The following is a 22,360-nucleotide window of genomic DNA, read 5'->3' on the forward strand; positions in this document are numbered from 1 at the left end:
TACGATTGTGTAGGACGCAGTAGATTATATGCGATCCGCTATTGAAGTATCATCTCTTTCTTCGTTACATTATAAGTTATATAAACATATATTTTCAAAAGAACGTATCTATATCTATACTATATATTAAGGAAAAACACCTTTTTAGTGTTTTTTTTTTAAGTTTTAGTTATGTTTTTTCTCTCTCTCTCTCTCTTCCACTTCTCATTTTTCACTCTTTTCAACTCTTCATTTCTCTCTCGTCTCAACTTCTCATTTTCCACTCTTTTCAACTTTTCATTTCTCTCTTTTCTCAACCTCCACATTTCTTTTTCTCCTCTCAATCTTTTTCCAATAATTTTTTTCTAACTTTCTTCTATGTCTTCTATTTTATATTTATCTAATTAAAATATATTTTTTTAAAAATGATAATTAATTTTTAAAATTTCAATTTAGTTTATGAACACACATTTGAGTGTGCTACATATACTAGTTTAAAAATACTAAAGTACGGAGATATGTGGATTATTTTAGGACTATCAAATGGTAGGATCTTATTTAGGGGTGTAAACAAATCGAGCTTGAACCTGATGAGCTTGAGCTTGAATCTTACCTAATGAACTCGAGCTCGAGCTCGATCTAAATTTATTATTATTATTATTAGATTGAATCATGAGAATCATCGAATTTTTACATGAATTTATAAGTAATAAAATAGATTGCATAATGCATACTATAATATCCCAAAATATACTATGATATTTTAATTTATTGTTTTAAATATGAACTACTAGTTAGTTTAAGTAGTAATTAATTAGCAAAATATACCAAAAAAATTCATATTGAATAATTTAAAATTGTAAAAAAGTATCCATTATTTGGAATAATGCAATTGAAATACATAAAATATTTTATAATTGAGATTAATGTTCACAGTCTGCAATAAATTTATATATTTATAAATGTTAGTATCACATTGAATCTTACATTATTGAACAACATGAGTTAATTGGGCCATCAAAACTCAAATCAAATCGTTAGATATCAAACTTACAGAAAAATGCATTTGGTTAAGTTTTAGATTTATTGGATATACGGATGCCGAAATATTGTACTCGGAATAAGAGTAATCATTTAAGAAGGTGTATGGTTGAATCAGGCCATGTGATTTTATCATTCCATATGATCTAATTGATACAACCTTATATATAGTTAAATTATATTTATACAACTTTTTTAATAATAATTAAATAATTAACCCTTCCCTGTTTGCCTCCCCTCTTCGCCTCAGCCTAAGCCTAAGCCTCTGTCTTCCCCATATTCGTCTCCACCTCGAGGTCGCCCATGGAACTAGGTGACCAGAGAAGAAATGGACGAGCTCTTTTGCCTAGATTACCTTGCCCCACGGTCGTTGTTGAACATAGAAGAAATGGGCGACCTTCTTCTCCCAAATTGTCTCGCCCTCTTTAGCTTGCGCTGGGCAACGATGTCGGTCGTTGCCCTATAATATATATATATAGATAGATATTACATATATAAATAATATAAGATATATTTTTAGAATAACCTAAAATTTGCACCATTTTTCTCGATTGAAAATTAATGGTTACTATAATAAGGGTATAATGAACAATTCCTTAAAAATTTAACATTGTTAACAAAAACAAACAAAAAGGGAGAGTGTACATTTTTTCGAAAAATACAAGGGATTTTCTACTTATAAAATTAAAAAGCGAGGGTTTTAGCTAAAAAAAAATCACAAATGAATTTTATGCGATTTATCCAAAAAAATAAAAGAAATCGAGAGAGAAACACGAAGTAGTAACTTGAAAAAAAAAGATATTAAAGTTACTATTTTAACCAACTTTCTTTTAAGAAAAAAATGAATTAAAGAATAAATATTCAAAAATTTATACGTCAAAAGAATATATATATATATATATATTGTAATAATATAAATGTAGGAATGCATACAAGTAATGTATATATATGCATGTGAGTTCCAAATCCTTGTGCACATCCCTTTCAATTAAGTACCCTAATCACGTTAGTTAAGGTTCCCCCCAACTCACTTCAACAATATGAATATGCTGCTTCGATCCATCTTTTGATTTCGGATCAACAAATGGACGTTTTAAATAAATTAAAGAAAAAAGGAACAATAACTTTTTATTATTAATTAATTGGTTTGATGGATGGAATATTATTTGTGGGGTGTGGCGACATTAACCATTTAGAGGGAATAAAGCCACAGCTACGCTATCTTTATGTGATCACCACATTTTTTGCTGGAAGATACTTCAAATTATACATTCAAACCTCAGTTATGCCTCTTCACACTCCAATCATACCTTACACTTCCTACCCCCACCTCTTCCAACTCTTTGCTTAATTACTCAGTGAAACTGATGAAATATTACTAATCAACACTTACTATTATAGTAGAACATCCTACACATTGACGGGGTTCGAACTCATAATGTTAGAGTCATGGGACCTCAACTTTATCAATTGAGTTAGGTCTCGTCCACATAAAAATTTAAATAAATTATAGCCACACAACATATGGTTAGATTGAATTACACAAATAACAATTATCAGATTTGTACGTCCACATTTTAGTAATGCTTATTATTTTAATCCACTTAATTAAAGTTGCCATAATAACTATAATTACTTTAATAATATGAGTTAATAGGAGCATCTGCTGTCAAAATTAAGGACCACCCTAACATGATTAATGAGAAGAAATTAAATTACAAGTGGAGTATAAATTAATATATATAATAGATACACAATAAATATAATATAACCAACAATTCATATATGCTATTTAAAAGAAATTGACAAATATATATACTTAACCAAAAATTAAATGTTTTTAGAAAAATATGAATAAATATATATTTGTTAGTTTAGGGGGTAAATATTACATTAAGAATAATTCAGAGGGCAAAGTATATTTTACCCTAAAATTAATTATCTTATAATTAATTATTTCAAATCAATTACGCAACCCTCTAACCAAATCGACATTGTCAATTGACTAGAATACCCTTATCTCTTTCAAAAATTATTAAACGCTTGTATTTTTATTTGGGTTGAGTCGGTTCGAACTTGATCTATAATGACACCATTAGTCATACATACAGTTCGATCTACCATCAATCGTCTGAGCTTAATCATTCACGTCATATTGATGTGATTTATCCGAGTGGACATTTTTTATAAATATCCTAACTATTCGGATGCCATAAGGATCGTACTTTTACAATCTAAGATTACATTGTAGGAAAAAAAAAAGATTTTAAGCCAAAGTCAACATGAAAATGGATGAAAGATGAGGTGGGGTTTTGTGGTGGCTTTTAGTTAAAAACATAGTTAAAAAAGGGAAGATGTGATCTTGAGTTTGTAGATATGATGCATCCACCTTTTGTCTCCCTTCTTTAACAAGTTCTATGCACTTTATGCAATGCCAATGAGCATTTGTAGACTTTTTCATTCTTACAAAAATCAAGTGCAAAAATTCACCTTTGCCCTCAAAATTCCATGCACCTCCCTCCTCTCTATATTTCTCACTCTCAACCTCCATCTGATATAGCTTTCCTCTTTTAAATAAATGTTTTTTAGCTTATGTAAAATTACATAAACACACATTAAGACGGGTATGAAATGAATTGGGGTGGATAGGGACCCGCTTGTGAATTTTGACTCGGACCCAGGCCTCGCCTTGATCCAAAATCGGTCGAGGTGGGGTCCGACCAACTTGATATGTAATTCTTTTTATTTTTTATTTTGAATTAAATATTGGTTGAGTTAATCAAATAGAAATTATATAATTTATGCAATTATTGAATTATATTTTTGGCTATCATACAATTATTTTAAATTTGAGCTAACCCAATTTGTTATTATTCATATGGTGAAACCTTCAGAGACATAAGTGATTAGTTTTTCAATAATAAATTTAAACAAAATCAAAGTTCTACAATATTAAACAAATATTCAAATCACTTGATACATTAAAAAAATTCGGGAACCGCCTCGAACTCAAGTAGTTTGAAAACAAGGTGGGTCTAAGAGGGGTCTCAATTTTCTCGGACCCGTTGCCATGCATATATCTCCTGGGGGTCTTTTGTGTAAGTTTTTCTCCCTTAAAAAGTGTTTATATAAATCACAATTACAATATCAAGATGTGTACTTTTAATTTTAAAAAATATGATGAGTATTTATATAATTAAATCTAATTTAGAGGGTGTAAATGTAATTTCTCCTATTTTTAAGGAATATCGAGTATATGATTTTCTTTAAGGAAATAGATTTAATAATGAATAATATATATTTAGCGTACGGCCGCAAAGATGAAGAATATCAAATGAAGTAGAAACTAAAATAAAGAATCTAAAGTAACCATTTGTCAACTTAATTGAATTTTCATTAGATGATGAAAATGAGTATGTTCCATTTGACATTCACACAATTATATCAACATTGCAAGGTCAAAAGTATTTCTTTAAAAAAATTTAATTTAAAATTTTCCGATCAAATCGAATCCAAATCCAAATTATAGACTAAATCCAAATTATTCCTATAAAAATCAAAATAGGCACAAACACTGCTAAACTAAAATAAGATGTAACTTAATATTTTGAAAAAGAAACATATATATCTCTCTGTTTTGCGGTGATCTTAATTCATGTAATTTGTAATGATTTTCATACTCTCACTTGTATATACGTATTTTATCCTCATTTACTAATTATAAATTATTTTTTATTAACTCTGAACGGACCCAAACGTGTTGATGCTTGAGAAAAAAGCGAACTGCTGACTAATTATTTGTGCTTTTATCATACTCATATATTGATATATAATTAAAGAAAAGTGATTAATCGGTGGAACAATCCTCAAGATGTACTTAGATTAGGCAATAACATCTTTGGCGCAGTTCCTGATAAACAGAACACATTCCAATTTATAGACATCATCAAAATGAGAAGCCGAATTTCCAAACTGAGCTGATGACAAAAGTGTACCAGTTCAGTTCTTGATGTTGTTTCGAGCGGTCCATGTTTCTTGACATTGACACACTTCCCTTTTGAGAAGCACAGACAGACACAATATTCTGAGAGAGAGAGAGAGAGAGAGGGAATTTTCTTTCTTTAATCTGTGTCTGGATTTGAGCTTTTGATTTCTGCTCTCAAAGGCTTCCAAAATAGTGTTGTTCACTCAAAGAAAAAACTGTCTCAATTCTCAGCCGTCCAACCAGCAGAGCAGACTTCAGCTTTCCCCTTTCCCCTTATTCTCTCCCATTTTTTTCCCATCACCATCCTCCTCAGCAGATTCTCCCTCCATTCACTTTCTTGATTTCTTTCTCCCAAGCCAAGAATCTCTTCTCTATCAGAGATTCCCTTCTTTTTCTCTCCCCTTTCTTTCTCTCAAAACTTAGCTTTATCAATGATGCCTCCCATTGTTCTCCTCTTCTTCTTCTTCTTCTTCTTCTCTCTCTTTCTCTCTCCTGTTGCATTCTCCTCATCATCTCTCTTAGTCCTTTTCATCGTTTCAGACCCTCCTTTTCGTCTCCTCGAGAACCCGGAAAACTTCCTTATATACATACGGTTGCATCCCCCTTGGTCCCATGTCGTCTTCGAACGTCAACCATCTTTCCCAGCCTTGTATTTATGGTATGTTTTTCTTCACTGATTCTGCCCAAAAGACGTATTTGTTTGGCATTTTTAGGATGCCCCAATCATAATTTGGACGGTTTTGCAGTTTCTTAGCTAAAAATTCTGTCTTTCTTGAGTTTTAATGATGTCCTTTTGCATATTTCTGGGCTTTGTTTCTGTATGCGTAAAGCTGATGTCTTTTGTAATTTAAGGTGATGTGTAAGAAGATTTTTGCTTTTACCAATCTTAAGTCGCTGGTTTGCCTTGTATATGTGTGAAAGGATTGAATCTTTTTGAATTTCAGTTGTCTTGCTGCGCAATTGCTTGGATGTTGTTTAAATTTACGTGCGTTTCTGCTCTTTTCTTTTCTGTTGATTCTCAGAGGATTATCATGTTCATTTATGGTTATACGTGGAATGGTTGGATTTTTCACATATGAGTTAAATGATACAAGATGACTGTGGGGTTTAAGCAGGGCATGTTGTTTCTTCATACGCAGAGAGAAAGTCGCGATTTATGAAATGGCTAAGTAAGCTTTTCAAGAGTGGGCCTAGTAGCAGGGCAGTTTCAACAGGCGAACAGCAACCTCAGTTTCTTGGAGACGAAAACATGGCGTGGCGTGCACCATACAGATCCTTGGTATCGATATCTTATCTTTTGTTCGGTTTTCATGGAAATGACAAGAAATACTTATCTGCTATTGTAGGAATAAGTTCATTTTCTAGAGCATATTTTGTATGGTTAGCTGTTTGTTTATCCAATATTAGTTGCATGTGCATGCACATGTCTATGTTTCTTAAGGAACTTCACGGGGAAAAAAGTTACACTAGCTAGAATCCTCTGCAAAGTTGGATTAGTTGCATGTTCCATCTATAGGATTTTGAGATATAGTGGTGCAACTAAAGAAGGAATATGGCCTCTTTTTAATCAATAAATTCAAAATGGAGCGAATAAGAACAACACTTTCTCTTCTGCTTTTTATTGTTGATTCTATTTTTAAAGCTGTTGATTGGGATACAATTGCTCTTATCAATGAGTTTCTGGTTTGGTTGTATCATAGCATACATTTACCTTGGTGTCATACTTTGCCTTCTTTTCTTAAATAAACTCTGCTATTGACAAGTTGTGGAGACAAGATCATTTTCAAAATTTGATTCCGTGTGCAGAAAATTAAACTCACTTCTGAAATAAAAAATAGTGATATGAGTAGAGATAAAAGTCGCAGGATTATATATGTGTCTGTCTGTATATATACATATATATTTGTTCATATTCTTGTATAAACTTATGATGATATCTCAGTCACCCCATTATGAATATTGTACTTCATTTTAAGGTTTGGATTCTCAGAATTGTCTGTCTAGTTTATACGGATTTATGCCTATGCCTGACCATATACTACGTGGATTATTCTGTTTGAGCATAGAAGACCCTCTTCACAGTTTCTGGACTACTCTGATTTAGACAACCAGAAGTCTGAAATGTCAACAGAATCTTGATTCCTTTTTGGTCCATAGTTTGATCATGTGGGATGCTATGTCAATCTTTTCGATTTTGAAGTTTTCCCTGTTGCCATTAAACTATCTTGTTAAACTTAATAAAACAAGAGATCTTTGTTAAACTTAAGAAAACAAGAGATCTTTGTATTTGATCAACAGGCTCACCAAATCAGTACAAAAGATCTTCATTTTGATCTAGTCATGTCTCGAGAAAGAAAGAGCTCTTGCTGTGCATTTTCTGATATTCTTTCCTGCAAATTAACTCGACCAACCAACTGAATTCCATATTTCTTTAACTTATCCACTTAAAACCTTCTATTTTATCCTTTCATTATCAGAAACTTGTTCACTTTTGCAGGATGACCGCACTCGAAACAATAAAGAAAAAGAGGAGTTAGATCGTGCAATTGCACTCTCCCTGGCTGAAGATTTAAAGAGACCGAATGGTGACCTTTTTGTTCGTGCTTTCCTCTAAAGTATCACGATGGCCTCAACTTTTCCTTAATGATATGGTAATTTAATCTGCAGGATACAGATGGCGATCGGACAATGATGAAGATCTAGCAAGGTCACTTCATGATAGTTTCAACTCAGCACCATACCCTTCATATGTACCCAGAGATTATTATCATCCCAGGGGATATAGGTATTTTATCTTCACTCGTATTTTCAAAAAATACAACTTTGCTCATCTGTCCTTAACGTAAACCTCAATTCCTTTGAGTCAGTCCTGTGAAGCATGATTCATTTAATCTGAGATGTTTGACAACTTTATGTAAAGCTGAACTCATCAGAAATGGTTAAATTTAGCAAAACTTAGACGCTTCTTATGGTTGCATGAGGCATAAACTCTTGGCCATGCTCATGTTATGTGAGTTTATTCGAATTGTTGATAAATTCATATTTGGGGCTCTGAGGAGTTTCTGAATGACTCAATTTTCCCCCTTCCAACACAAAATTATGCAATTTAATTCCTATTTAAAGTTTCCACATTTAGACTCGTCCAGTTCGCTGATATGTTACAATTAATATCAGTTTTTCTTGTCAGCAAAAATAGCTGATCTTTTATGCTTTTGCCTGTCATTAGTAGAACATGTGCCGGTTGCAAGCGTGAGATTGGGTATGGGAATTATCTGGGATGCATGGGGACTTTCTACCATCCAGAATGCTTTCGATGTCGTGCATGTGGTTACCCCATCACTGAACACGAGGTATGTCATTGTCATTCCATTCCTGATTATATGCTTCATGTTCAAACTCCATCACAGAACATGGCAATTTTTCAGTCATCTTCTTCACCATGTTTTATGTAATTGCTTTCCATATCAAATTCTTATTGGTTTTCTTTCTTGATTCAAGTTCTCTTTATCAGGGAGAGATACATACCACAAATCCTGTTTTAAGGAGCTCACTCATCCCAAATGTGAAGTCTGTCATCAATTTGTGAGTAACCTTACTTTTTGGTCAATATGGCATTTCATATCTGATAATCAACAATCTATTATCCATATTAATTCTCTTTCGTTGATTATATGCAGATCCCGACTAATGGAGTTGGTTTGATCGAGTACAGATGCCACCCTTTTTGGTCACAGAAGTATTGTCCTGCCCACGAGCATGACAACACGGCTAGGTGCTGCAGTTGTGAACGTTTGGAGGTATGAATTTTTAGAGTTGGTTTTTTGAAACAGTAAAACTAAATTTTTTTACGGTATCACATCAAATTCTGTACTTAATTTTATTTTTTAATTGTTTCAAGTCCCGGAATACTACATATATTTCCCTGGGGGATGGACGAAGTTTATGCTTAGAGTGTATGGAATCTGCAATCATGGATACTGGTGACTGTCAACCATTATACCATGCAATCAGAGACTACTATGAAGGAATGAATATGAGAATCGACCAACAAATCCCAATGCTTCTTGTCGAAAGACAAGCTCTTAATGAGGCTATTGAAGGGGAGAAACATGTACTGATCAGATCTCTCTATCTCTCAGCTTTTATGTTCTTGTAAATATTCTGCTGAAGCGTAACTTTGTTTCCAGGGTTTCCATCACATGCCTGAAACAAGAGGTTTGTGCCTCTCCGAAGAGCAGACTGTTACTAGTGTAAGATCTTAGGACTGTCACTCCATTTGCTTTTCCCTTATTTACAAGTTAAACAGAAGTATTGAAGTTCTACTTAAAAAACACTAATCTTTACTCCTATGTATTGTGAATGACATCCAGATACTGAAGAGGCCTAGAATGGAGCGTCGTGGACTAGTAGGAATCAGAACACAACCCCAGAAGCTAATCCGGAGGTGTGAAGTTACAGCCATTCTGGTACTCTATGGCCTCCCAAGGTAACTGTTGTTGCATGGTCTCTTGTATGCATGCACTTAACAATAACTGGGAGAATCTTTAAGGTTGCTTGGGTGAGCTTATAAGCTTTTTAAAACAACATTTAAGATACGTAAAAGCTTATAAGATATTATAAAGTGTTTGGTAAACTTTTTAGGATAAATGGGTGTTTGGAAAAACGTAAAATAATCACTTATTAATAAGCTACTTAAAGTGCTTGAGTTCTCTAATTTCTGCTTTTACATCACTAAACTTTACGTTGTTTTAATCCAAAAGCTGTAAGTAACATATCACTAACTTTTGCAACTTCTCACTTTTCTTTTCAAACACCCAAAGCTGTCCTTACAACTTCTTTATAACTTTTTCCCACCACAAAAGGGGAAGTTTTTACAAGCATCCCTTACGTACTTATAACCTCCAAAATAAAAATGTTAGGAATTCCGAACTTATGGTTAAGATCTTAATACTCCATCAAATTAATTACAAAGTCATCGTTGTTAACATAAGTTCCTTCATCTTATTTCATCCAAACACTTCAAGCACTCTTTTTTAAGCTCATATAAATGTATGACAATACATACCACAAAAGAAACTAAAATAAATGTTTAGATCTGCTCGAAAGTCGACAGATTCTTCTCATCGAAACATGCCGCTGGAATGCTCGAGTCATTAGGTCAGTTATCTAAAGTTGTGTCTACAATATATGATAACTTGTGTGTTGAATAAATTCTTAATGCAGGTTACTGACTGGAGCGATACTTGCACATGAGTTGATGCACGGATGGCTACGTCTTAATGGTAATATCCATTCATCGTTTTCATAAAAGTATAGCATTCATCTTAATCCTAAACATTCACCACATAGAATCCTTGATGATTGGTTTCGTTAATCCGAAGCTCTAATTCAGTCTAACATTTGTCCTATTTATGATAAAAATCTTATGCACTATGCAGACTACCGAAATCTGAGGCCGGAAGTAGAGGAAGGCATCTGCCAAGTACTCTCTTACATGTGGCTTGAATCAGAGGTAATACCAGGAACGAGAAGCATGCCGTCTACTTCCACAGCTTCATCGTCATCAACATGGTCCTACGGCTCCACATCAACAGCTTCATCATCATCTTCTTGGTCGGCATCCAAGAAAGGTGGGAGATCGAGTGTCGAGAACAAGCTGGGGGAGTTTTTCATGCATCAGATCGCTCATGATGCTTCCCCGGCTTATGGAGGAGGTTACAGAGCTGCAATGGCAGCTGTGAATAAGTACGGTTTACGTCGTACATTGGATCACATCAGGTACACTGGAACTTTTCCCGAGTAATTCAACAGCGGCCCGCCTGTGACGTCAGTGTTTGTGGATTTTAGCAAAATCTGTTGTTGTCAAGACTCAGCCCACCTACACTTCCTGCATGTTGAACACCATCAGGATTGACATTACATGCAAAAAGAGTGGAATTGGACTGATGATGATGACCCCCAGCCCTCCATAGTTCTTGGGGCTCTGCTGAGGATACATACCGAGAAATTTACCTAGTTTTAGAATAACAAGCATATCTTTTAACAAAAATGTGTAATGGGATTGTGATGATTAGGGGACTAAACTTTCTAGATGTATTGATTTGGATATTGGATTTCTTGTTTGTTATGATAGAAATAATACATCTCTTGCATACGTGAAATTTGTGCAAGATTCTAGGACTAATTGTTTGCAACTTTACTATAGTTTGACTCTGAGGGTTTTTGCTAAGCTTTTTTAAAACACATTATAAGCTCTTATATCTTATTACAATATATTATTTTAGATCATATTTTTTAAAAAAATGTTAGATTTATTTTAAAAATAAATTATTTTCATAGAGAAAGAGAGAGAAAAAAACTACTGTCATTAAGAAAAAAAATGAATTATGTCGGGGTTAGAATTGGAATATGGTGATTGAGGTGATTTTTGTCTTATGAACTATTAATAAGATCGAAATTAGAATATATTATTAAAAGAGTTTATTTTTTTTCAAAAATTTTAAGATTACAAACATTTATAAGTTCTTGCAAAAAAGATGCCAAACGATTTTTGATATTTGAAAAGTTTTTAAACATCTTATAAGATATTCTGGGGAGATTTTCCAATATTTTCTCGGTGTTGGACAATTTTATCCTTAATGTAAATATTGTGAATATGTTTTTTCCTCTTTTGAAGGTTTATTTTTTTAAATAATATTTTATTTTTATTTTCTTTTCCAATATATTCATTTCTCTCATTCCGCTATCTCGACCTCACCGCCCTTTACTTGTATTTAGGGAATGCTTGCAAAAATTTCTATTTTTAGTACTTTTTGTAGAGAAAGTTTAAAGTTATAGCAGAATTAATAGTGGGTATTACTTGAAAAAAAAAAAGTAAAAAGTAGATAAAAGTTAAATTGGATAGCATTTGAAAAAAAATCGCTTCTAAAAAAGACTTAATTGATTAAAGATCAATTTGTCCCTAATAAAAAGATACTTTTTTTTTCTTACTATTTCACTTATTCTTTGTCAATAATAATTATTTTTTCTCAAAAATAATAAATTTTATTTTGATTAGTATATTTCATATTTAGTTTTTTAAGAATATTAAAAAGTATATATCTAATTTAATAATACTCCCACTAAGTAAGATAATTGTTGGTTAACTTGCATGGTAGCAATCTATATATATATATATATATATTAGTAATTAATTAAATAATAATATGCGACGAAATAATATAATTAGATGATATAAAAAATAAATATAAAAAATTTAAATTAGTAAATATGTGAAAGTGTAAATTTAATTATAATTAAATTATTCAAATTACTTGAAAACTCCAATATCAACTTTAAATATACTGTTTTAAAAAAAAATTAAAAATGGTAAAATTGAATTAAGATTATTATAATAAGAGTATAATAGTAAAAAATAAGTTTGATTTATTTACAAAAAAGACAAAGCAGCTAAAAGTACCTCAAATGTGCTTTAACTTTTGGTCTAAAAGCGTTTTTCTTAACTATTTCAAAAGTAGAAATTAGCATCCCGAATACTTCAAAAATACTTTATGAGAGCCAAAAGCTAAAAAACTCCTTTTCAAAGCGCTTACAAACACTCCCTTACTCTCTTTCCAATTATACTAAACAACTTTTAAAAAAACTAATATTCTTTTTCCTCCCACACCTTTTCACTTCTCCTTTCTTCTCATTAAACCAACAAACCTAAACAAGTTAATACTATGCTAAAATAATTTTAAGCTATCAAAAATTTAAAAATTAAATCTAAAAACTTATTAATAATAATGTTTATCGAACAAACTTATTAATAATAATATTTATCGAACAAGAATATTTTCTATATGGTTATCTTTTCTCAAACACTATGTCATGTGCTATTAATGAGAAAAAAAATGAAATGAAAAAATTATATATAATTTAATAGAATAAATAAAAATAAAATATGTATTTTTTTTCATCTTTTGATTTTATATTTTCATTTTGCTTCGCTCAATTAATAAACAAAGATAAAATTAAATTCTAAAAGAATTTCATATACATTTAATTTTAGTTTTATTCTATATAATCCTCGAATCAAATACCAAACTTTTTATTGGTACACATTATATGCACACAAATGAAGTGTTGGGATACATCATTCTACCCTAAACAACTTTCATCATTCTAACCCTTATTATTTTGAAAATTACAATTACTCTCCAAAGTACTCAAAGGGGCTTCAAGTTATGGCCGAAAGGCATTTTCGTTAATAAAAATGGTCATTCATGTCTCCCTTTTTTTAAAGTTGTACAAAACAGTGGCTGAGGTGGGTCCAATATTGGAGAAACACTAGTACCAAAAGTCTCAAATAATAAAGTTTAAATTATGATCACATCAAAGTTGAAAGTTTTCATGTGTCTTAAGAGAAATATATAACTTTTTATTATGATCAATTACCAAAGTTAAAGAGTAAAAAATCACGACGAATACAACTAGGCAACAGTTAAAAATAAATGTAGTAAATAGTTATTGTCTACAGTTTGTTGGCATCATTTTTATAAGCATAGCTAAAACATCTATTTACCAAAGTAAACGCCTGGTTTTGTTAGACAGGAAGGATCTAATCCAATCCAATCCCATCCACTCAAGTAAATAGGGCTTTAAAGAATTGCTGCCAACTTTATAAACTATACTTGACCCTACCCTGCCAATATCCAAGTCGTTTGTGTAAGTACCTATACACTTGCTATTGAGTACCAAGGAGCAAGGGTGGCAAAGTTGACACTCATGCTGCACTCCTGCATTAGAAGAAAACAAAAAAATTCAGAACCACATGGCAGACAACAAGTCGAGTCATGAGAAACCACGGCCGTACATACCAAATAAACAAGGCTAAAAACGATGAAGCTTAACTATAGGACTTTGAAACAATGTTTGGTACACTTGAATAGTTGAATTCTACTCAAAATGCTATTTCTCTCCCCATCTATCTATACATTGAAAATGTAGGTAGGTTGCCACCCACCAAGAGACATTGTGAACATCATAAATTTCATCTTGTATTAGACGTCAACTCATCAACTTTCAGGAATGGTCGATAGAATCTGCTTCAATTTTTCGTACGTCATGAAGACAATGCCCACACTTGGGACAACCTTGTAGTATTCAGGTAGTATCCCTCGATACAGACCACACCAACCTTCGGATCTGATTATATGTCTGAATGTACCAAAAAGACCCGTGTTATACACACGAGCTCTACCACCAGCTCCTTCCAACTGCATCCGTCGTCTCACAAGATCCAGGGGATATGCTACTGCAAGAATATAGATATTAGAGCTCAAAACAGATCTTTGTCTTTGTTTGCCCCAGGTTGGAACACTTACAAGTTCCATTGTGATACATGATATATCATCATTGTTTTTGGCAGAACACAACATTTAAGCATGCATAACAAAAATGGAAAACAAACATTTAGCTAGTAACATTGTACACACCGAATCAGAAGTTTATTCTATGCAATCGGTATTAAAATTTGAACCTCAAAAATTGCAAGGTCAGTAAGTAAAACAAAGATATAGGCGGTGTCATGACTTTTCCTATCAAGTGATGTGCTTGTTCCATTTCAAATAGAAGCAAATTTTAGTAGAACCCAAACATTGCCCAGAAAAGCCAAAAAAATGTCTCTCCACACGTTTGTATGCATTTGCTCAACAGGAAACAACTAGATGTTATCACAATGCCAAAATAAAGGCAAAAAATAGAGATGTGAATCCTGACAGTTAGTTAAAGGAAAATTATTTAAAAAATGCAAAAATAAAAAAAATTACAAAATCGGGTGATTTGAAGAAATTTAAGAATTTAGGCAATGTTTCTTTTTTTTTTAAAAAAAAGAAGCAAAAGCAGGCTGAATCGGTGAGAGTACCAGTGGTTTTAGGGTGGACTTGACCCATGCATGCGGCACATGCATGGGTCAAATCAATGCTTTGGCTTCGCATGCAAGCAAAGCTTAGAACTGATGCAAGAAGCATCAAAGCTTTGCATAGTCAGAACTGCTGATTGCATCGGTTCTAAGCTTTGCATGCAAAGCATTGATTTGACCTATGCATGCGGCCTAGCATGCATGGGTAAAGTCCACCCTAAAGCTAGTGGTACTCCCACCGGTTTTAGGGTGTCGGTGCGAGTCTGCCTATATTTTTTAACCTTCTCAAATCACCCCATTTTCGTAATTTTTTTTTATTTTGGCATTTTTTAAATAATCTTCCCATATTCTTTTCCCTCAGTATTTCGGTTCTTGGTTCATTTATTTTCACCTACTTCTTTTTCTGCAATATTACTCTGCTCATCATTTGTATTGGGGGTGGGTGAGGATGGGGTTGAGGTGGCATACTGACTCATTTTATGCCTGATATGAAATCAATCAAAAGTCAGTCATAGATGCACCACTAAAACCTAATTATAAGCGACTGTAATCAGGGGGCAATTCGCAGAGCCTGACTGAGAAGCGTACCTCAAAGAGGACACCTCTCACAATTTGGTAACTCCAAAACTTGGCTCACCTGAAATTAGCCACATAATAGTGGAGCCGACTGCATATTTTGAGAGCCAAGTTATCGACAAATCAACCTTTTCCAACCATATCCTCATAAAAAACAAAGCTTATTTGTGAATAATAATCAAACAGAATATATTTTCCAGCTTCTTACAAAAATATTCATATTGCCAGATTAACATGTCTCGACCTCAAGCTCTAGGGGTCAATCTGGTTAGTACTTACTGAGAAGCCTGCATCCTCAATCTGCCTCTCTGCATCAAAAGCATTGAAGACAGCTACAGGCATTTAGATCATCCATTATATTATATTACATATTAAACAATCTACTGAGATATAGTTGAAGATGAAGTCAGTGATATGAATTTCTAGTTTCCAACTTGGCATGTTTAGTCATATATGGAATAGATAACAAGGAATAATTTGACATACAGCAAATATAGAAGAAACAGGAACCATAAGCATGACCATTCCCTTTGCATTCCTTTCTTTTGACCTTACAAGAGAATTCTCAAAAAGCTAACAAAACATAGTAGATTGCATCATTGCCATCATAAAGATCAGAAGCACTAGCAAAAATACCACAACAGACTGACAAAGAGGTCGGTGCATGTAAATTCCAATAAAAAAATAATCAGGTGGGCACACAATCTCTGTTTATATTTCCAATTAAAAGGACAGAAAATCTTGTTCTCACTATTGTGTATTTAAAGGCACAAAATCAGCACTTAAGAAAATCTATAAAAGAATCAGTTCCATGGTGGAAATGTTTCCATTTTACTTTCAGCTTGATCCCAATTTCAATCACTCAGAAAACTGGAAATATTTTGGCACTAAAATCCAAATATTGCAAATCAAACATTAGATGGGAAATATCCTATTTTGGTGACTCACCTGTTGATGATGCAATTCCTGAAAGACTCCCACATGTAAGGCTGACCAAAACAGTTGAGTCTTCAGGTCTGAAGTCAAGCAATAAAGGTATGTAAGATTGTGATCTTTAAAAGAACCGTTCATTAAAGTATTAAAGTCCAATAACAAAATGCGCTGTTATATAGAGCTTGACCTGTGAAAATGCCAATAAGATCTTGCAGTTTCATATACTGAAAAGCTAATGGCCAGATTTGGGCCAACACCCTGCATTAGTGGTCCAGCACCAATAAGCAAACAAACAAAGCCACAAACGTTCAAACAAATGGAAGTCAGTGAAATTGAAACATTACCAACAAAGTTGCACCAAGTCCCTTATAAAGGCCAAAGACACCTTCTTCTTTGCTAATGGTATACAAAGCATGCCATATCCCTCTATAATAGATCACATTTCTCTGCATAACTCAAAGAAGTTCTGAATTATCAAGAGTATTCTCAACACATACAGTGTTTTGCATGGGAGGAAAGGAATGAATTGCTTGATAACATAAAAAACGAAAAAGGAAGACAATGAAGAGGCGAGCAAGCTATCCAGCATGCTCATGTAAAGGAAGAGAGACAAACCAGTACATTCTTAACAAAATTTTGATCTTTATATTACAGGAATTAGTCAAGGTTTTCATTGGCATTTTCAATTCTTCCCATCTTTCTCAGGATCTACTTCTTGTGTCCTTCCCATTCACGCAAACAAAAACCTCCTCTTCCATTTCTCCTCCCACCCTATTGAGTTTAGTGGAAAACAAAGGATCTTCCAGTTGTAAAAAGTCATCTATTAGGTAGAGGTGCTGAAAGAAATAATAACTATAGCACAGAAAGATTACTCTGCGAGCTTGGTAAAAGGAAGTCTGTGGTGCGTGCTCACTACTTCTTGATTGCTTGCATTATGAACAAGAAAATTATAGGCTTTGTTTGTATTTATTTTTCCACTGTATTTCAGACAGCGAAAAACATCATCAATCTTTACCTATGTTTTCACAAAAAACACACACTAAATGTATTTCAACCTATCTTTATCTTACACTAATACAAAACATAAAACCAAACATATTAAGAATACTGAAAAGTACACACATATCTCTGCTTTTCTCTTGTTATCTACCCAAAACAAAGAAAAACACATTAGAAATATAATCAAACAAAGCCATAGGTCTTTCATACAGTGTCAAGCAGAAAAAGGTCTACCGAATCCACCTCTTCAGCATTAGATAAGGTACTTCAAATACCAGATGAACAACAGACGAAAAGGTGCAAGCTAGTGATGTCTTATGTTTTCACTCCATGCCCCCACTTCCCCAAGCACAAGCAAATAGAAGTTGGGAAACAGAAAAATAAAATTATACAAATCTAGGTGGATAGGCAAGAAGATACTTGGTCTGCATATCACGTAGAAGTATCATTACATTTTAAAAAACCATAAATAGAGTCTGTGCTCCCAGCAAGCAGAAAGAATCTGTTCAGCAGCACCAGCAATCTCAGACCATCCAACGAATGAGTATATAAGAGGTAAATCCATTAAGCGAAGTAAACTCATGACACACACACACACACACACACACACACACACACACACATATATATATATATATATAGAATATAAAATTAGCACAAAATATACTTGCAAACTCCTCCAATGTTTCTTTACCTGTGTTGCAAGGCGCGTCCTCACAAGATCCAGGGGATACGTAACAGAAGCAGCAGTTACTCCAGCCAAACCACCACCTACAAGTCGTATGCAAATGTCTGCACTAACATTCTCTCCTTGGCTTTCAACTCCTACAATATCATGTAACAGCTGTGACAAAGAATGCAAAACTTAATGTCAATTATACACCCAGTTACAATACTTGATACAAAAAAAAGTTACTCAAAACAGTAGTTCTTCACAGAACAGTTGTACCAACATTCTTGTAGTGTTCAAATGCATAAAAGCTAATGGAGGAATAGGGAAGACGGTGTGCAATTGTAGCCAAATTTCCCTTCCAAAATGCCCTCACTCCTTCCTTTCTAACAATTCCTAATGCTTCATGCCAGATGCTAGCCTTTCCTAAGCTAGAAGCATCAGAGTGCATCCCCTGAACCTGCAATTATGAAATAATTTTATAAGAACATGTACAGCAGATAATAACAGAAAGGGCCGAATCTTTCCAAACAATGCAGAAAGAACAAAAGGAACATCACATGGACACCCACAACTCTAACAGCTCCTATTGCCAATAGGATAGATCCCAAAGGAAAATGCAGAAGGATCTCATAACAGAAAATCCCCCAGTCACTCCAAGGATGAGGGGAAATTGCAACATAGCTGAGACCAGAATATAGTTCAGAGATATCCAATTCAAAATCTCAGCAACACGGCAGTATATGGTAGTATAATTATACAAAACCAAAGGATGCTTCATTGTTTCCAAAAAGATGCAGGTTCTATTATAAAATGGCCGTCATCAGTCTTCCTTTCGCATGCAGAAGTAATATCCTGTTTTCCTCATCAGCTGTGAAGAGGTTTATCAACAGAAACATGTGCTAGCCATAGTAGAAAAAAGTAGTTGCTGACAAGTTCAAAATAGAAGTGTCTGTTAAAGTTCCATTGACATCACAATCCATCTGACAAACATGCAATTTTTATATTGCCCCAAGTACTTATATAGATTGTGATCTAACTGATCCTTCAGACTAATACGTTTAGGATGTCTCTTGGTGACAATAAGATACAAGGTTACACCAAGTTTTAGATAAGAACTGCTCATTTGTAAAAATCCATTAAGGGAAAGAATAAGAAAGAAGGAACATATAGAAGTGATGTCTGAAGAACAGCGGGAAACAATTCGGCGAGAAATATCTTTTAACTTGCTGAGAAAGAATCAGGCTCATAATATGTTGCAATATCTTTTCAGAGATTCACCAGAATAACATCTTGGTCCTTTCATGAACACATTCCGGAAAGGGTTAAAATGTCAATCGTAAATAAAAACAGGGAGTTTCCTGACAAAGTTCCCGTGAATCTTGACCCACCAAGTTGTAGCATTTACTTATGCCATCATTCTACCCCTAATTGTTCATTATTTACTAGAACGCACAATGCCACCATTGTGGTAAATGGCCCAGAAGAACACCTTGAGTACAGCCATAACAATAGCTTTATCAACTACACTTCTTCGCCTTTACCACCATCCCCATAAAATAAAACTAATCAAAGCAATCATAAAAACAACTGCCTCCAAAACTGGTAATTCCATTTCATCCACCGAATAACCATGTCTCACCGAGGCAATGTCTCGTTAAGCTTAAATTACTGATAAAAATTTGAAGATGTCAAGTAAAGTAACCCAGTGTTATAACTTCAAGGACACATAAAACATGTTGGCCCACCCTCTCAGCAAACATACAAATAAAATAGCATCTTTTTTAAATATGGTGCTAACATTCAGATAGTTTGATGATTGCTTTAGGACTTGACAATAACTGCAGAACTTGGACCAAGAGTACAATAAAACTACGATAAAGAGAAAAGAGAAAATAGATGTGGGAGCAAGTAGACAATAGCATCACAGGATAGGCCATGAAGGAAACCAATGAGAAAGAATGGATGGGAGGTGTAAAAAGAAATAGAAATACAAATGAGAGCTAGGGACGTTAATTCCTTTGGTTGTTGATAGAGCAGCAGAACAAAAATGTATCCACTATCCAGTTTATCTTGTTCCAAGAAAGAGAAACTGTTCTTAACGATAAAAAGAACACACATTCCAAATATCTAATTTATTCGACATGTGCTTGTCGTATTGATCCCCAAATATGTCACATTTAATTTCTTAAGACTTCAATATTCTAGATACCTAGGTGCATAGTCATACAAATGCTAGAGCACTATTGACATGAGGTGGCAGTTTAAGCTTAATATTATAGTTAAAAGTAGGATGAACTAGAAGATGCCGAAAACCTTCCAAACAAGTAAACATATAGACTAAAAGCGGGATTGAATCATAAGTACAATGAAAGGAATTACATTTGAGAGTCGTGAATTTATGGTTGACTTCCTCAAAACGATAATGTAATGTATTATTCAAGCTTTACAGCTACAAGATATTGGCAAGATTGAGTTGCAGTAAAGGGAATGTTTTACGATGTACTAGCTATACAATTATTGTTTTTGGGAAAGGTTTGAATGCAAACAACAACTGAGATTTCGAAGAACTGGAACCGGAAACATATATGAATAGTCAATAGTTCATCTATTTTCATGATTCTCCAGTCATCTCCAAAATCTAACCAAACAGTGTGGAAACTCAATAATTAATCGAGGACTTTAAATGAGCTGATTGCAGCATAATTGGAATAGCTGATCATCCTAAAAATCAACAAAGACTAAACATTAATTTTGATCAGCTAAACAATTTAAGAACCTGCAATTTCCACAACTCGTCTCTTCAAAAGCACCACAGACATCTTGGTTTCATAACTCAAGTAACTATATGTAAAAACTTTCAACAACATGTATCTGATCACCAAAGTAAAACTTGGACATGATTCTATCCATGTTGTTTATATTGATTCAACACTACATCCCACATCCTCTCCAAATCCTTCGAAAGTACGAAAGTATTCCTTAATTTCCAAAGGGAAAAAAAAGAACAAAAAAAGGAGGACTAAAGATGAAATTTTTAACATGCAATCAACCCACCAAACACCATAACAAATTAATTCAGTAACTTCCCTCACAAAAAAATAGAAAGAGAACAATGATACTCAACTCAGTAGCACACACACGCCACACACAAAAAAACAACCCCCAACAAGCAGAAACCAGATATCTTCTCTTATTTTGACATCCCTAACAGAAATCGAAGTTGAAAAATGAGTGAATTGAAAAACGAAACTACAAAAATACAAAAACCTGAAAAAGAATTGTGAGACGGGCGAGGGGAGCCGTACAAGTTTTGCTGACGGCTCCGGCAACCCCACCAGCCAGAAGCTGCGACGCCGTCCCGATTTGCCTCTGTCGCCGCGGCTCCACCACCACCGACGACGTCGTATTCACCACCCCCACTCTCGCTTCCGTCTGCATTTCACCACCGCCCTCTTTGCGTATAATAATCCGAATACCCACAAAAAAAGAACAAACAATGGGCTGAAATCTCGGCGAAAATCCGGTAAAAAAGCAGAAAAGAGATAAACTGGGACTGTTTATCAGATGGGTAGTTTGTGCAAACAGCTAATGGTTTCCTTCAACTTTGCTGTTGGCGTACACAAGAAGATATGCAAAACGTGCTTGACGACGACGTTTACCACGACACCCCCCATGTTGTAATTCTCTCCTTCTGAACCGACCATCGCTTTTATTCTTAACTAGTGGGATGTAGTATATAGCTATATGTGCTCAAAACAAATTGTAATAATTAAATATTATTTAATTAAAAAAAATATTATAAATAATAAAAAATAAATAATTTTAAAACAAATATTTTAAAAAGGAAAAAAAAGAAAAAAAAAATAAGTAAGAATAAATAAATATTTTAAAAAATAACTTTTACCACGTGTAGATAGTGGAGGAAAGGGGTAAGTTAGTGAGTGAAAAAAAAAATAAAATAAAATAAGAAAGACACCAAAAATGTGTTCTTTTTTAATATATAGTATAAATATTTATTGTATCCTTATCATCAGTTAATAGTATTTACCTATTATTTTAAAATAATAAATGAAAAATATATTAAAAATAAAAGAGTAAATTACATAAATGGTCATAAAGTTAGGTCTAAATTTATAAATATTTTTATTTTGTAAAATTATAATTATAATTATAACTATATCCCCTATTTAATGACTATCATTTAGACAAATACTTCTAAAAAAATATATTCGTGAATTTGTGAAAAACAAAATATGTATGTATAACATCGATA

The 22,360-nt window shown here is 33.5% G+C and overlaps 2 protein-coding genes across 21 annotated transcripts; one reads left to right on the forward strand and one right to left on the reverse strand.

The window, feature by feature from the left end:
- The first annotated feature begins 5,010 nt into the window (after window positions 1–5,010).
- On the forward strand, window positions 5,011–11,166 carry DAR2 (DA1-related protein 2). 7 transcript variants are annotated; one of them, XM_088879821.1, is made up of 12 exons: window positions 5,011–5,663; window positions 6,118–6,284; window positions 7,503–7,590; window positions 7,673–7,790; window positions 8,232–8,355; window positions 8,504–8,587; window positions 8,683–8,802; window positions 8,904–9,116; window positions 9,193–9,255; window positions 9,376–9,491; window positions 10,229–10,287; window positions 10,444–11,166. In XM_088879821.1, the coding sequence occupies exons 1-12, from the start codon at window positions 5,618–5,620 to the stop codon at window positions 10,806–10,808; spliced, it is 1,563 nt and encodes a 520-aa protein (XP_088735947.1). In that variant the 5' UTR covers window positions 5,011–5,617; the 3' UTR covers window positions 10,809–11,166. The 7 variants fall into 7 exon arrangements, with proteins under 7 accessions (XP_088735947.1, XP_088735948.1, XP_011076766.1 ...); XM_088879822.1 differs by having other exon boundaries at window positions 8,235–8,355; XM_011078464.3 differs by having other exon boundaries at window positions 5,012–5,663; window positions 6,121–6,284.
- Window positions 11,167–13,469: 2,303 nt separating this feature from the next.
- LOC105160937 (uncharacterized) lies at window positions 13,470–21,796 on the reverse strand. Of its 14 annotated transcripts, none has more exons than XR_847725.3 (9): window positions 21,355–21,796; window positions 18,368–18,544; window positions 18,109–18,258; window positions 16,760–16,861; window positions 16,603–16,673; window positions 16,431–16,498; window positions 15,762–15,814; window positions 15,495–15,573; window positions 14,162–14,300 (listed from the first exon to the last, which is right to left on the reverse strand). XR_847725.3 is itself a non-coding variant. In XM_011078474.3 (8 exons), the coding sequence occupies exons 1-8, from the start codon at window positions 21,523–21,525 to the stop codon at window positions 14,298–14,300; spliced, it is 795 nt and encodes a 264-aa protein (XP_011076776.1). In that variant the 5' UTR covers window positions 21,526–21,796; the 3' UTR covers window positions 14,160–14,297. The 14 variants fall into 14 exon arrangements, 9 of the variants coding, with proteins under 9 accessions (XP_011076771.1, XP_020549048.1, XP_011076776.1 ...); XR_002286965.2 differs by having other exon boundaries at window positions 15,762–15,790; window positions 21,355–21,795; XR_002286963.2 differs by having other exon boundaries at window positions 14,241–14,300; window positions 15,691–15,814.
- Window positions 21,797–22,360: the final 564 nt, after the last annotated feature.

This window comes from Sesamum indicum, linkage group LG4, assembly GCF_026168435.1.
Source record: "Sesamum indicum cultivar Baizhima isolate 11 linkage group LG4, ASM2616843v1, whole genome shotgun sequence".
Lineage (NCBI taxonomy): Eukaryota > Viridiplantae > Streptophyta > Magnoliopsida > Lamiales > Pedaliaceae > Sesamum > Sesamum indicum.

Excerpts from the sequence above, each read along its gene's own strand:
- DAR2 (XM_088879821.1), top strand. The coding sequence starts at position 5,618 with ATGTCGTCTTCGAACGTCAACCATCTTTCCCAGCCTTGTATTTATG. Across the intron at positions 9,492-10,228 it reads GTACTCTATGGCCTCCCAAG|GTTACTGACTGGAGCGATAC; the intron begins GTAACTGTTGTT and ends TTCTTAATGCAG. Across the intron at positions 10,288-10,443 it reads CGGATGGCTACGTCTTAATG|ACTACCGAAATCTGAGGCCG; the intron begins GTAATATCCATT and ends TGCACTATGCAG.
- LOC105160937 (XM_011078469.3), bottom strand. The coding sequence starts at position 21,525 with ATGCAGACGGAAGCGAGAGTGGGGGTGGTGAATACGACGTCGTCGGTG. Across the intron at positions 16,674-16,759 it reads GACTTGGTGCAACTTTGTTG|GGTGTTGGCCCAAATCTGGC; the intron begins GTAATGTTTCAA and ends CCACTAATGCAG. Across the intron at positions 14,301-16,430 it reads AGGAATTGCATCATCAACAG|TAGCATATCCCCTGGATCTT; the intron begins GTGAGTCACCAA and ends ATATTCTTGCAG.